The following is a 13796-nucleotide window of genomic DNA, read 5'->3' as shown; positions in this document are numbered from 1 at the left end:
GACCTAAGCTGAGGGCAGACACTTAACCACTGAGCCACCCAGGCGTCCCTGAGATTTTCCCATTTTTGACCAGAGAATCTGGCGGGGCTGGGGGGGGGGGTAGTCGGGGAGCTGAGACAGCTGCGGGAGGCTGAGGTGGGTGGGGGTCAGCCTGGGTCACACCCTCTCCTCCCGCCCCTCCCTCCTCTGAGCCGGCAGAAGCAGGCCTCTGGGGCAGAAGGGCTGAGCGGGTCTCCTGTGCCAGAGGCAGGGATGGGGGCCTGCTTCTGTCAGCGCTGCTGCCTGGTTCATGGGACGGGCATGACAGCTGGATGGAGGTGGGACACGTGGGGCTCCACTCCTGAGGGGCGGCTTTCGGGGGCTGGTGGCCTCAGAGTGGGCAGGACTCCTGGGGTCGGCTCCGGGTTTTAGGCCCGTTCATCACCCTCCTCACAGGCCCTCCACCTGCCAGTTCAGAACCAGCTCTCCTGGGGAGGGAAGCAGGGATGAGAGCTGAGTCAGAATGTGTGGGCATACTCGGGTCACGTGTGCTCACAGGCATGCAGACACACCCGCTGGGCCCCGTGTCTTAGGTCTCCTGTAAGGAGCCGGAAGTCCAGCCTCTGTGCTGCCCCCAGGGTGTCCTGGGACAAATGAGTGCTTTGGGGACCCAGTGGGCCTGACTGGGAGGGAGGCACCTGCCACTGCCAGCTGGGGTCCTCTGAGGGAGGGGCGTGTGTCTCTCTGGGCCCGAGGTGACCCCCAGCCCCACCAGCCCACAGACTAGGTGCAGGGCCTCAGACCTGGGGTCCTGAGTACTTCTGGGGGGAGTAGCATGGGGGGCCTGAGCCTTTGGTGCAGGCTAACACGCCGAGCACCAGGAAAAGGAGGCCGACGATGACGCTGCTGACCACGAGGGCCACCGTGAGCGGGTCTCCGGCCTCGGGCGGGCACGGCGTCTCTGGGCCTGTGGGAAGTGGGGGCAGGGGGGCACTTGTTCACCTATGAGGAGCCACTTCTTGCCTTGAGCGCACCCTTGAGGGAGACATCACCCCCATGGGCCGGGAGCAGGGGGTGGGGTGTGCAGGCTGGACAGGGGTGCTGGCATGAAGGATGGGGACAGCCCGGGGGTACCTGGGTGTAGGGTAAGAACACCTACCACAGGGATTTGCAAAGAGCGGACGTCCTCTCTCCTTCAGGTCTTGGGACACTGCCCCTGACGCAGCCCCCCAGGCCCAGGAATCAGATGAGAGGAGGGTACCAGGAGTCCCCGAAGGGCTCGCTGGGTCCCTTCCCTGGGCTTGGCCAGGCCGGGGACACCATTCTCAGCCACCGCACAGCCCAGGGAGACTGTGATTGGAACCAGTGGGGCGGTCGCTGCCTGTGGGTCTGAGCAGTGTCCCGGAGGGGATTCGCGACAGGGAGCGCTCCTCCAAGTGGAGGGGAAGTGAGGAACCACTCACGTGAGGGCAGTGGAAGGGGGACGGCAGGTGGCGGAGGCATGGATGTGGACTGGTTGGAGGGGAGGCCTTGGTCTGGAGGGGACCGCTGGACCCTTCAGGTGGACAATGTCCAGGGCAAGGCTGGGGGAGCGGGACCGGCTCAGGGAGAAGTGGAGGCCTCACGGGGCATCTGGGTGAGAGCAGGGAGGCGGGCCCTTCGGGGGCAGACGAAACTCTGCAGGGGCTGCGGGTGGAACCTCTCCCCCCGAGCTGGTAGGGAGGAGGTCTGAGGCAGAGCGGGAGAGGCACACGGCCTCGCCTCCTCCCTGGACAGGGCAGCCCCCGCCTGACCCCCTCGTGGCGCAGGTCCTTGGAGGAGCGGAGGCTGGTCTTGTTTCATTCTGCTCTGTCGGAACCCAGGCCTGCATTCTCTGGGCCCCATCCTGGGGCCCTGGGAACTTTTGGGGGGAAAAGAACGGCTCCCCTGCCCTTCCCAAATACGAAAGCCCCTGGGGTGGGCTGGGGGGACGAAGATGCTGTCCTCACCTGAAACGTTCAGTGTGGTGACTCTGATATTTCTCTGCAGACCCTGCAGGCGCCACTTGTAGCATCCGGTCTGGGAGTCGCTGGCGTTGTCGATCACCAGCTGGGCCACGCCTCCCTGCACCCGGAGCTGCCACCCTTCCCGGCAGAAGCACCCCGGGGACCGCACACGGAAGAGCGGCTGGACACCGGCCCCGGGGGTGCCCAGACCAACGGCCACGCTGAGGAAGGGGTTGGAGATGTTGCAGCCCATCACGGCGCGCTCCCCTCGGGGCACGGACACCACTCCTTCGGTGCAGGTGGGGTTGTCCCATTCTGTGTGCAGGGGCCAGGTCACATATGGGTCATGGCAGGGCCTCAGGACGCTCACTGACCGCCCTCCCTGGGGTCGAGGGAGGGACGGTGATGAGACGAGGGTCCCAGGGACGCCCAGGCCCAGCTCAGGGTGCTGGAGGATGCAGGAGCTCCGTACCCACCCATCGGACAGATCAGCACGTGTGCCTCAAGCAGGAAAACAACACCGAAGTAAAAGCAGGGAGGCTGTGTGTGTGCATGCGTGTGTATCCCCATGCGCAGCTAGTGTGGCGTGTCACCAGGCCCGGGCATGTCCCCCAGAACTCCCCTCTTTGCAGGCGGATTCTGGGGAAGGAGGGCACGCGCACTCTGTGCACTCACGGGAGTGTTGTGCAGTCGTGGCCAGACCTGCAGCAGCCTCACCGTCCCCGGGGTCCTGGGCCAGGCGTGCACACCCAGCTCCACAAAGAAGGTTCTCCGCTCCTGCAGGACACCGCCACCACCACTGTCAGAAGCCACAAGCACGGGCCCCAACCTCCACCTGGCTTGCTGGCCGTGGAACCCGCCCCGCCATCTTGGGAGGCCAAGTCCTGGAACAGTCACCCATCGCCAGCCTCACCGCACAGTCTGAGCGAACTCTGACCGACAGGGACCCAGAGCCCCGGCACACGGCAATAGGGGCCTCGTGCAACGTGAGCTAGCCGGCCTAGCCCTCCTGGTCCTGCTGTGGCACTTTCCACTAGGGACTAGGCAGAGGTGGACAGATGCCAGACAGCGGCACGAGCTCTGGGCACGCCGTGTGCTGCATGAGCCCACAGTTCACCAAGTCCACATAGAGTGGCAGGTGCCACATGTGGCCCTGTGCCTGGGGCCTTGGGAGCCCACAGCAGAGGGTGTGTGAGGTGGAAATTCTGCAAGACAGGCACAAGCCTGAGCAAACCCAGAGTGCGGAGACCATGGTCCCATCCCAGGCCCCAGTCCCATGTCTGCACCTTGTGCAGCTGGCCAGGGTAGCTCAGCCAGCGGGCACAGGCCAGCAGGCACCAGAGTGGGGGGGAGCTCGATTCGGGGAGGCCATGGAGCTGGCAGGAAACTGCCCGGGTTCCAGAAGGTGGCTATGGTGGCGGCCGGTCAAAGCTCCGTGGATGTAGACCTCCACGTGCGTGTCCGCAGAAGGAGCCCGACCTGGTCTCCCCGATGTTCCCCTCAGCAGCTGGGGAGTTTGTCCTGAGGAAGGGTTTTAAAATGCCTTCTCTGCAGATGTGGTCTATAGAGGAAAGGGACACGACGTAGCCAACAGAAAGGATGAAATCTTGCCATTTACAAGTCCTCAGTGCATAAGTCAGTCAGAGAAAGACAGTTATCATATGATCTCCCTGATACGAGGAATTTGAGAAACAAAACAAAGCAGCAAAGGGGAAGGGAGGGAAAAACAAAACAAGATGAAATCAGAGGGAGACAAACTGTAAGAGACCCTTAGCCACAGGAAACAGACCGAGGGTGGCTGGAGGGGCGGGGCTGGGGGGCACTGGGTGACAGGCACTAAGGAGGACACGGGATGCGATGAGCACCGGGTGTTGTGAGCAACCGACGTGTCACTGACTTCTGAAACTAATAGTTCACTTTGTGTTAATTAATTGAATTTAAATAGAAAAATAAAATAAAATGCCTTCTCTGCATCTTTACAAAATTGTCAAAGTGTTGCATGAACACACACCTGGCACAGAAATTCAAACAACTCTGAGGCACCCCCTGCCCCACCTACAGAGAGGCTGCCGGGCGGGGGGGCCCCAGGCCAGACAGAGCCCTCCGCGCTGGTTGCTGGCACGTCACCACGCCTACGAAGGGGGCTGACTCTGGCTGTCAGATTCCGGCAGAGCTGGAACCGGGAGGGGCCGGGCAGGACTGCTGTCATCTGTCCAGTGCCTGGGAGCCCCGGACCTCTGCAGCTCATAGGTTTCCCGCCAATCCCAGATGTGCTGATGATCCAGCCTAGGGGCACCCCACCATGACCGCACCCGGGGACAGCCGGGGTGGTCACAGATGCTCCCTCCGCCTGGGATTTCTTCCACCAGGTTGAGGTGCCCTGGGCTCCGGCATCTACTCTGCCCTCCCCCGGAGCCATGTGCAAGGGGCCGGCCTGATTCTGCAGGACGGAGCGCACCCCAAAAGTCCACATGTCTAACGAGCTCCCAGGTAATGCTGGAGCCACTGGCCCAAGGAGGGATCAGGGACCAGAGCAGAGGCAGAGAACCCTCAGACTTGTCCTGCTGCCCTTCCTCTGGCCACAGCACTTGTCACTAATGGGCCCGACCTTCTTTCCCATGGAAACTGGACACACTCTTAGCCATCCCCATACGTGTTCTGATGGTCATCACTGGGCGCTGGAGTGGGTACCCCCCGTCTGCCATCCGTGGGAGGACTTGGCTTATCCCACTGTGGCCCAGGAGTGCTGGGCCAGCCCCTTTCAAGATCATGGTCTCTACCTGGGGCCTGGGTCCCACTGGGCCTGATGTGGATCTGCTTCTCCCACCCCTGCCTCCCCCTCCCCAGCCCCTGCTGGGCCACCAGCACGCAGGGAGGCCTCCTGAGACTTACTTCCATCCTGAGCACTCAGGGAGGTGACCAGGAGGACAACCCACAGCATCTGGGGAACCGAGAGGGGGAATGTCAAGGTCAGCATGGCCAGGAGGACAGGCAGGCAGGCCTCAGGGGTCTTGTGTCCTCTTCATTGGTTCTTGGGACACTCCCTGGAGGAAGGAAAGCCACAGGATCAGAAGTCTGTGGGCTGCAGCCTGGCCAGGAGCGGGTAGCAGTCCCGAGCTCCTCCCTGACCAGCTGTGCCCGGAGGCCAGAGACCCCGCTAGGCCTCTTCTCCTGCACCTTCTCTGTACCTTTATAGTGTACGCGATGCTGGCCACTGACAGACAAACAAGAAACACGGACAAGCCAGGAGGGACGTCACTGGGAGAGAGCCCTGCTGACAGCACCATAATGACGATAAAATGTGCAAAACTGGCCTGAATTGTGTTCCTGTGGACACGGGTCATGCCCACTCGGGATCTGACACCATTCCTAGACTGCCTTGGATGCCCCTGCCCTCCCCGCCCTTGCCCTTTCCTGGGCTGGGGGCACCTGCTTCCTTCGAGACGTCCTTAGGGGATGGGCTCTTATCAAGCAAAGGAGCCCTCCTGTGGGACTCACAAGGCGGCCTTCCGTCTCCTTTCACACAAGCGCCCCCGCGGGCTTCTGCAACCCTCTTGACCTTTGTTAATGTGACATTTTTCTGATTAAATTATTTAAAAGTATTTTATTTTATATATTTATTTTTAAGATTTTATTTTTAAATCAACTCTGCACCCAGTGTGGGGCTCGAACTCACAGCCCTGAGACCAAGAGTCTCGCCTCCTGGCCACTGAGCTGGCCGGTTGCCCTTATTTAAAAGTATTTTAAAATTGCTTGCCAGGCCATTTCTTGACCTTTTGATTAAAAAAATAATAATAATAGACTTTTTGTTTTGTCTTTGGGCAGTTTTAGATTTACGGGAAAATTGGGCAGAAAGTGCAGAGTTGACACGTGGGAGCGCTGTGGTGGCACACGCGTTGCTCGTCGCACCTGCCGCGGCACGCACCTCGCTGTCCGTGAGCTGGCACACGCCTGGGCGTTGCCCGAAGTCTGTGCTTCGCATACCGCACGGCTCACTCGTGTGTCGAATGGAAGGGCTGTCTGGACAAATGCATAATGGCTTGCATCCGTCATCGTGTCCCTGACAGAGCTGTCCCCGAACCCTGTGCTCCAGCCGCTCATCCCCTTCTCCGGGCCCCTGGCAACCCCTGGTCTTCCTCGTGTCTCCGCAGCTTTGCCTGAATTCAGCTGTTTGGGGGGAATGCGGCACCAGGGCCAGCAGCACTGGGAACTTTGAACTTAATGGCCTCCAGACACTTGGGGCCACTGGTGACCAGGCCCAGTCCTGACCCCAGTCAGGGGAGTGGGGCTGGGAGGAATGATCCCAGCCCCACCAGGGCCACAGAGCACCCCCCTCCGTGCTGCTGCGCGCAGCTCCCCAGACCCCTGGGGGCCTGAGCAGGCAGGCGTGTCCTCCCACCTTGACCCCACCAGCCAACCCCGGGGTTCATGGCGGGTCTCCGGGTGTGGTCTTCTGTGAAAACATGCTGATCTGGGGGCCTTGGAGCTGCGAGAGAAGGCCTGCCCTGCCCTGCACAACCACTGAGAAAGGAAAACAGCCGGATCCAGCTTTTGAAAGAAACATCTAATTTGAGGTGGGAAGAGTTTCAACAATGTTCAGTACAAACCACTTGCTGGGCTCCTGGCCTCCAGCCCAAGGGGCTCTGGCTAGGCGGCCACACTCCTGGGGAGGGTAGGGAGGGGACCCTCGCACAGGCTGTGCCCACTGGCTCAGGGCTGGCCCGAGCTGGCTGGTCCTCCACAGAGACAGGTAAGGAGGGCAGACAGAAGGACGGGCATTCGGCCTGGCTGATGGATGGAGGCTTTCCTTCTCTCAGTCCACACAGGGCTCTGGGCTCCCGGGGGCGAGAACCCGTGCTGAGCCAAGAGGCCCGTGTGTGGGTGTGTACCCCTTCTCCCAGGGTCCCACACCCTGAGTCCCCGTGGCTGAGGGTTTTGGCTGATGTGCTGTATGTGCCTGGCATCTTAGGAAGCTCCTCGTTGGGTCCCCACCCACTATATTGGGGGGCCGTGCTGCCGCCGCCTTTGCAAAGTCTGCCTGCATTTCTGGGGTAGAGCGTCTCCTCCGTACGGGGCTGTAGGACTCGTGTTTTAGAGAAACCAAGTGCCACCCGCAAGGCAAACGTGCTCCTGCTCCAACATTTCTCCCTGGACTGTTCCTGGAGCAACAAGACTCTACATGTTTATGTCGTCCGTGTTTTCTTTGAAAGTCACGGTTTTGTTAAGTGAAGTGTTATTTGTTTGCTGTTTTCAGGTGTCCTTTTCCAGAGACCTCCCAGACCGTGGGGGATCCACGGGCACCGAACTGGACCTCCACGTGCGAATCATGAATTCCCTCAAGGCCATTGTGCAAGCGTTGCGTGACAGCGTCCACGCTTTCTTCCAAGAAAGTGGGCTGCGCCCAAGACATCCCACGCGTGGCACCCCCGTCCCGTCCATCCCGCCTCTAACCGTGGGCGACTCGCCCGGGACGCCGCTGCTCCCAACGTAGCCTCGTCAGCTGTGTTCACCCCGGGAAGGCAGGCTCTCCCCTCTGCTCTGTCTTTCCCTGCAGGTTTGTTTCCTCACGAGAATATTATTAGCGTAACCAAAATCAATTTTCCTCTTCAAACTAGAACTTGCTGATGAGTGGGGAGGGGCGTCGGCCCGGGTCCCACTGGAATGAATCCGCTCTGAATAACACAGAAGATGGGGACGTTTCACAGCTGGAGGCGATCCCGCGGCAGCCTTGCTGGTTTTGATGCCTATCAGCCATCGCCAAGACCAGGCGCGCACAGCTCATTCCCATTAAATGCTGCTTCTGTGGATGGAGGGTTCTAGGAAGAGGAACCGAAACTTTCTGTGGGTCTTTTCCTGGCACCTCAGATAGGATCTGCTCTGCTGTTCCCAAACATTATTACAAAATAACTTTGCTTAAATTAGAAGACACACATTTTTTTTCTTTCTTTCACCCCCGACAAAAATCTTCCGAAATGGGAAAACACACAATCGTGCCCCTTGGCCCCAGGCACCCTTGCTGATCCCGGTGGTCTCTCCTGGGCCCGCGGCCAGAGCCCTCTGTGCCAGCTTGAGGGAGAGCTCTGCGCGGGCACCGGCCTCCCCGATTCAGGCCGCGGGTCACTATGCAAGCTGAGCACCAGACCCATCTGTGGCGTCTGGCCTCGGCCTGGCCGTGGAGGAAACCCTCGGCAGGCCCCGAGGTATTTCTGTCCTCCTGCCTCGAGAACAGTCCGAAGGGGCCTCTGTAGCTCCCTCGAGTCCTTGCTGAGCTTCCCAGGGTCGCCACCTGTGATGGGGACCAGAGCTTCCCCCAACGTGGTCTCCTGTTGGGCATCGGTACACCTTTCTCTTCCCTGCTGCCCCTGGCCAAGCTCAGCGCTGCCTCGGGTGCCCATGCTTCCCCAGCGCTGCGATGTGGGCCAGGGTGCCCCAGTCTCGGGGCGGGGGGAGGCAGGCCAAGCTCTCCTCTGGCTGGAGGTGAGAGCACCCTCCAGGCAGGCCAGGCGCCGACCCAGGCTCCGGCCCCGCATGAGAGGTGAAGGCGCACGGAACTAGGGGGCAGGTGTCCCCATCGAGGTGGGCAGGATTCCCACGGGAACCAGAATGCCACCGGGCGGCCAGCCGCTGGACCCGGGCGCTGAGGGAGCAGCAGAGCCTCCCGTTGGTGGCCCAGTGCGCACGGCATACCCAGCAGACGGGGTGCTGCACCCTCCGTCCAGAGGTGCAGGTACTTCCACCGTACTGGTTGGGCGCAACCTCGGGACTTAGAGGGAACGGCAGGAGGTCCCACAGTCTGCACTGTACAGAGCCCTCCCCCCGAAATCTCCCTCTCAGGCCTGTCCTGCCCGCTGCCAGGTGTCCCTCCTTCTCCATAAACTTGCAGTCACGTTTCGAGTTCCAATGAAACTGTCCGGGATGTTGACTGAGAATAAATACACGGATGGGCTATTTCGCAATCCCGCACCAGGGCCTCAGTCCACGCAGAGCTAGGGCCGTCTCTGCGGGGTCCTCTGGGATTCTCGCCGGTTCCAGAACCCCGTGCCACCCACGTGCACAGCGGGTGCTCAGCCTCGGGGACCTGAGCGGCCTCCCCGCCAGGGCCCCCTCTGTTCCTCCCTTGGACCAGGCAACACAGAGAGCTGGTCACTGCCGTGAAGGTGTGTGCACGTCGCACGTGCTGACCTGACCGGTGAGACCTGAAGAGGGTGTGGTGTGCAAAAGCAAAAGGAAAGTGAAAGGCAGGCAGCCTCGCCTCTGTCACATGAGGCAGCTGGTGTGGGAGATACTGGCCGTCCTCATCCAGGGCACGGCCTCCTGGAGGAGATGAGCTGTCGGGTGCCCCGAGCCCCAGGTGGTCCTGGCCTGGTCACCTCTGCTCTCAGGTTTTCATCTGCCTGCTGAGGGAAGCATACCAGCCGGGGCCAGCCCCGCCAGCCTCCCCAGCCCCCTCATCCTCATGGGCCCCCCCAGCCTGTGCAGTTTCTAACACACCATGCATCCCCCAACCCTAACAATTACTTTACATGGACTAATTTTTTAAATCTTACTATCTACTCTGACCTCACCTTAAGAAATACACATCTATGGGGCACCTTGGTAGCTCAGTGGGTTAAAGCCTCTGCCTTCGGCTCAGGTCATGATCTCAGGGTCCTGGGATCGAGCCCTGCATCAGGCTCTCTGCTCAGCGGGGAGCCTGCTTCCTCTTCTCTCTCTGCCTGCCTCTCTGCCTACTTGTGATCTCTGTCAAATAAATTAATTAATTAAAAAAAAGAAATATGCATCTACAGCGATGGTTAGATGTGCTGTTTCTATGTATGTTTTTGTTTTGTTTTCTTTTTTTTTCAATATTTTATCTATTTATTTGTCAGAGAGAGAGAGGGAGAGAGAGCAATTGAGCACAGGCACATAGAGAGGCAGGCAGAGGCAGAGGGAGAAGCAGGCTCCCCGCCAAGCAAGGAGCCCGATGTGGGACTCGATCCCAGGCCCTTGGGATCATGACCTGAGCTGAAGGCAGCCGCCCAACCAACTGAGCCACCCAGGTGTCCCTCTATGTATGTTTTTCTAATGTGTACTGAACTGTCTACACAATAAGCCAGGAAGTGTCCCAGACTTCCTACCACCACCGGCGTCTTCCCGTAGCCCCCGGCCAGCTTCTGCTGCGTCCTCCAAGGCAGGCCGGATGTTGTGCCCACTGAGGACATGGGCCCCGGGATGGGCACTGGCTTGGGCTCCAGGCTTCTCTTCCCGCTGCCCAAAGCCCTCCGCCTCCTCTGAACCTTCTCCAGGCTCTGACGGCCCTCCCCTCACTCACAGCCTCTCTCAGCCCCTCTCCACACTTTCCTTATGTTGGGAGAGGTCCCGCCTCTTGGTAGGATCCCCTGGTTCCACACTTAGGATAAGGGGCTACCTGGGTTGCACCCCTTTTCACTTCCAAACTTGCCCACCTTGGGCTGGCGTCACTCCCTCCATCACAGTCCCTGTGGCACTGGGTGGCAGTCAGGAGAGCATGCAACTCAGGGCCCTGAGTTCAAGCCCCACATCAGGTGTGGAGCCGACTTAAAAAAAAAAAAAGTTAAAAAGAAAAAGAACCAGACCAGAGATGGGGGATCCGGACCAGAGACGGGGGATCCGGACTAGAGATGGGGGATCCAGACTAGAGACTGGGAAGCTTCCAAAGTCCTCTTGAACATCCTGCCGCCCTGAGCCTTTGGGGACTCCCACAGCTATCCTGGGCATCACCTGGCTTTGACCACTGACTAGTGGTCCTCCTTTTGGATCGGGGCATGGACCTCCACCGGCAGGTGGCATGGGTGCCAATGCTGAACCCTGGGCTTATCTATGAGGGCATTCCCTGGCTCGGCTTGTCCCCCTCGGAACAGTCCAGAGACCAGAGGGCAGGGCAGGGAGCCAGGCGGGGTTCCCCCTCGCTGTTCACGGCGCCGTTCTGGCTCTCCTGATACTCCTGCTCCCAGGTCTGGGGAATCCCATCTTTACTGGGAGGCCCGGAGGTCGTGTGAGTCCCGTTTGGAGTGGTTCCAGGGACTTTGCACTTTTGACCATGAGTCACAGGTGGCCACTCTCGGGGCACAGAGCCAAAGGCAGCAGAGGTCCCACAGAATGCAATTTCTAAGTCCTGCCTCCTGGTGTGCTGGCTCTGCCCGTTCATTTGTCTTGTGAGGAACGGAACCCAGTCCGGGCTATCTCTGGGTGGCAGCCCTTACCCAGTACGAGAGCTGGACCCCCGGCCAGCAAAGCTCATTGCTGCGGAGGCCAGCTGGGCTTCCAAACCTCAGTGCCTAGGTCCTGGAGGCCCCTGAGGCTGGCTGCCAGTACTGAGCCACGCTCCTCCCTCCCAGCGGTGACTGTGTCCACCTGCCCCCAGCCCTGGCTGACCTGACCCCACCTCCATGGCTGTTTGGTGTCAGATTCAAGCACAGCCAAGGCCAGGTGTTGGGCTGTTCTGGGGAATTTGCTAGGAGAAAATTCACTCTGGTGACACAGGCTCCTCTCTGGGCTTGCCAGGCACAGTACAGACACCCAGGTACGTGCGAGGAGCAGATCTGTAGCCCATGTTCCCTGCAGGATTAGGGACATACGTGCGTGTGAAGAATGACTCATTTATCGAAATCAAGTGTGTCTTTTAATTGTGGCGGCCTCACTCCCCCTGCCTGAACCGTCTCACTTCCCAACACAGCAAAGGAGAGGAAAACCAGAGGGAGGGAGACCGGGACGTGATGGGGAAAGGGACAGGTGAGAAGACAGCAGCTTGGTGTGGAGCAGGAGGGCGGGCAGCAGGCAAATAAACGCGGTGCAGGCTTTGCCCCGGTGGGCGCCCCGGGGATGCGTCTGCCTGCCGGGTAGGGAGCGACACAGCCGGCATTTGTGGGTCCCCGACCAAGGGCGACTCACGGGTTCTGGAGCTCTCCACACATGGGAGTCAGTGACAGTGATGACGGTGGCTGAGGACAAAGCAGAAGCTAAGCCCTGCAGCCCTCCCCCACCCCCACTCCTGGGTGGGACATACATGACATTCTTTAGGAATCTCCCAGCCATCTTAATGCTCACACCTTACTAAGAAGGGAATAACGACCTGGGCAAGGGCAAGGCCTCCAGTCCCGCATCCCATAGCATCTTTAGCATATGAAAGTTCTACTGAAACCTCCTTTTTTCCTCACCTCCCCTAACCCATAACCTGCCGCCCTCACAGCCCGGGGCCGTAGCTCTTCCTGCCCGCGGGCCCTGCTCCGGGCTTTCATAAACCACCATTCTGCACCGAAGACGTCTCAAGAATTCGTTCTTGGTCGTCTGCTCCGGACCTCACCCGACTGAACCTCACCCACATTCTAAAACTCAACATGATCTGGAAAGTGTGTGTCCGGGTTTGGGAAAAGGGAAAGCTGAGGGAGGGGGCCGGGTGCTCCCGCAGCCCCAAAGAGAGGCCACTGTCTCCCCTGCCGTGGGGATCACGAGCCTGTGCACAAGGTCGAGCGGGCCGAGCCTCTCACCAGCGCTGTGACCGAGCACCTCCAGGAGACAGGTGCGGCCTGCAAGGGCTCTGGACCCCCAGCCTGAGCAGGAGTAGGGGAAGCGCCCCAGCCAGGGTGCGGCTGCCCCCATCATGGACCCTGCAGCTGTGGCTGGGAGAGGTCCCCCGCTGGGCAGTAAAGTCCTCCAGGCCTGGGGACTGGGCCAGCACATCCTGTCTCCCAAGCTGCCTGCTCCAAGAACCCTCTTCCCCACATCAGCCCTGGGAGCCCCTCCCCTGGGCCCTGGGGCCAAAAGCACATCTTCCCCCCACCCTCACTGTCACAGTCCCGGGGGACAGGCGGGCCTCCCAGGGGCTTGGGCTCCTCTACCCACAGGCCCACCCCGGAAAGTGGTTTCCATGCCGCAGCTCATTAACCAGCCACGGGTGATGCACGGAAGTCGGAATTCGCTGCCAAACCAAATGCCAAGGGAAGCATGAGAAGGGGCAGCTCCTCTCCCGGCTCGCAGGCACGGGGTCCCTTTCCGGCTGGGGAAGTCTCCAGCGGCTCATTTCTCTTTTATGGGGGTGTGAGAGCGAGTGTGCGCATATCCTGGGTGTAAGTCCACGAAAGTGAGTGTGAGTCTGCGGGACGCCGAGATGCGACCTCTCTGCCCTCTCCAGAGTGGGCCACGCGGGGAGGAGGTCCCCAGTGCGACCTGCGGCCTCTGTCCCTTCTCCTCACCAGCCGTGCGCGCCCTCTGCCCGCGGTCCCCTGGCGCACGCACTCTGGCGGGGCCCTCGGGGCCGCACGTTTGCGGGTGCGGGTCAGCGCAGCGCCCCAGGGGCTCCATCTCCGCTCCCGGAGCCCTCGGACCGCGCAAGCCCCAGCCACGCCGCCGGCGGCCGTGCGTCCCCGCGTCCCCACCCCTGCGGGCGCTCACCTGCGCCCCGGCTCCGCGCGCCGCTGCTCCAGGCCCCGTGGCCGCAGCCGTTTGGGCGCCGAGGCCGGGAGGACAGTCGGGCGCTCGGGCGGGGCGGGGCGGGGCCAGGGCGGAGGCGGCGGGAGCGAGGCCCGGTACCCCGCGCCGCCGGGAAGGAAACCCCGAGTTCGGGGAAGTCTGGAGTCCTGGGAACCGCCCTGGTTCACAGAAGAGGTTCACGACTTTCTTGGTAGTTCTTCACAGTGTCTTTGTTTAAAAACACTGCACTAGCGTGGGGCACGGGGTGGGGTGCGTGAACAATGAGTCTTGAACACTGAAAAAATAAAATCTAAAAAATGATAAAAATAAAAACACGTCATTAGACGTTCCTCCTAAAGAAAACAGGAAAACAGCAGGGGCGTTCTTCCAGGAAAGCTGACCAGA

General features: G+C 60.5%; 1 protein-coding gene across 1 annotated transcript; it reads right to left on the bottom strand.

The window, feature by feature from the left end:
• Nucleotides 1–51: 51 nt before the first annotated feature.
• SECTM1 (secreted and transmembrane 1) lies at nucleotides 52–13457 on the bottom strand. The gene is made up of 7 exons (XM_047708395.1): nucleotides 13374–13457; nucleotides 4857–5008; nucleotides 2640–2741; nucleotides 1968–2279; nucleotides 1139–1195; nucleotides 783–946; nucleotides 52–467 (listed from the first exon to the last, which is right to left on the bottom strand). Exons 2-7 carry the CDS (start codon nucleotides 4939–4941, stop codon nucleotides 453–455), a joined length of 735 nt encoding a protein of 244 aa, XP_047564351.1. The 5' UTR covers nucleotides 4942–5008; nucleotides 13374–13457; the 3' UTR covers nucleotides 52–452.
• Nucleotides 13458–13796: the final 339 nt, after the last annotated feature.

Source organism: Lutra lutra, chromosome 16, assembly GCF_902655055.1.
Source record: "Lutra lutra chromosome 16, mLutLut1.2, whole genome shotgun sequence".
NCBI classification, from domain to species: Eukaryota; Metazoa; Chordata; class Mammalia; order Carnivora; family Mustelidae; genus Lutra; species Lutra lutra.
This window is presented reverse-complemented; position numbering and strand designations above follow the sequence as displayed.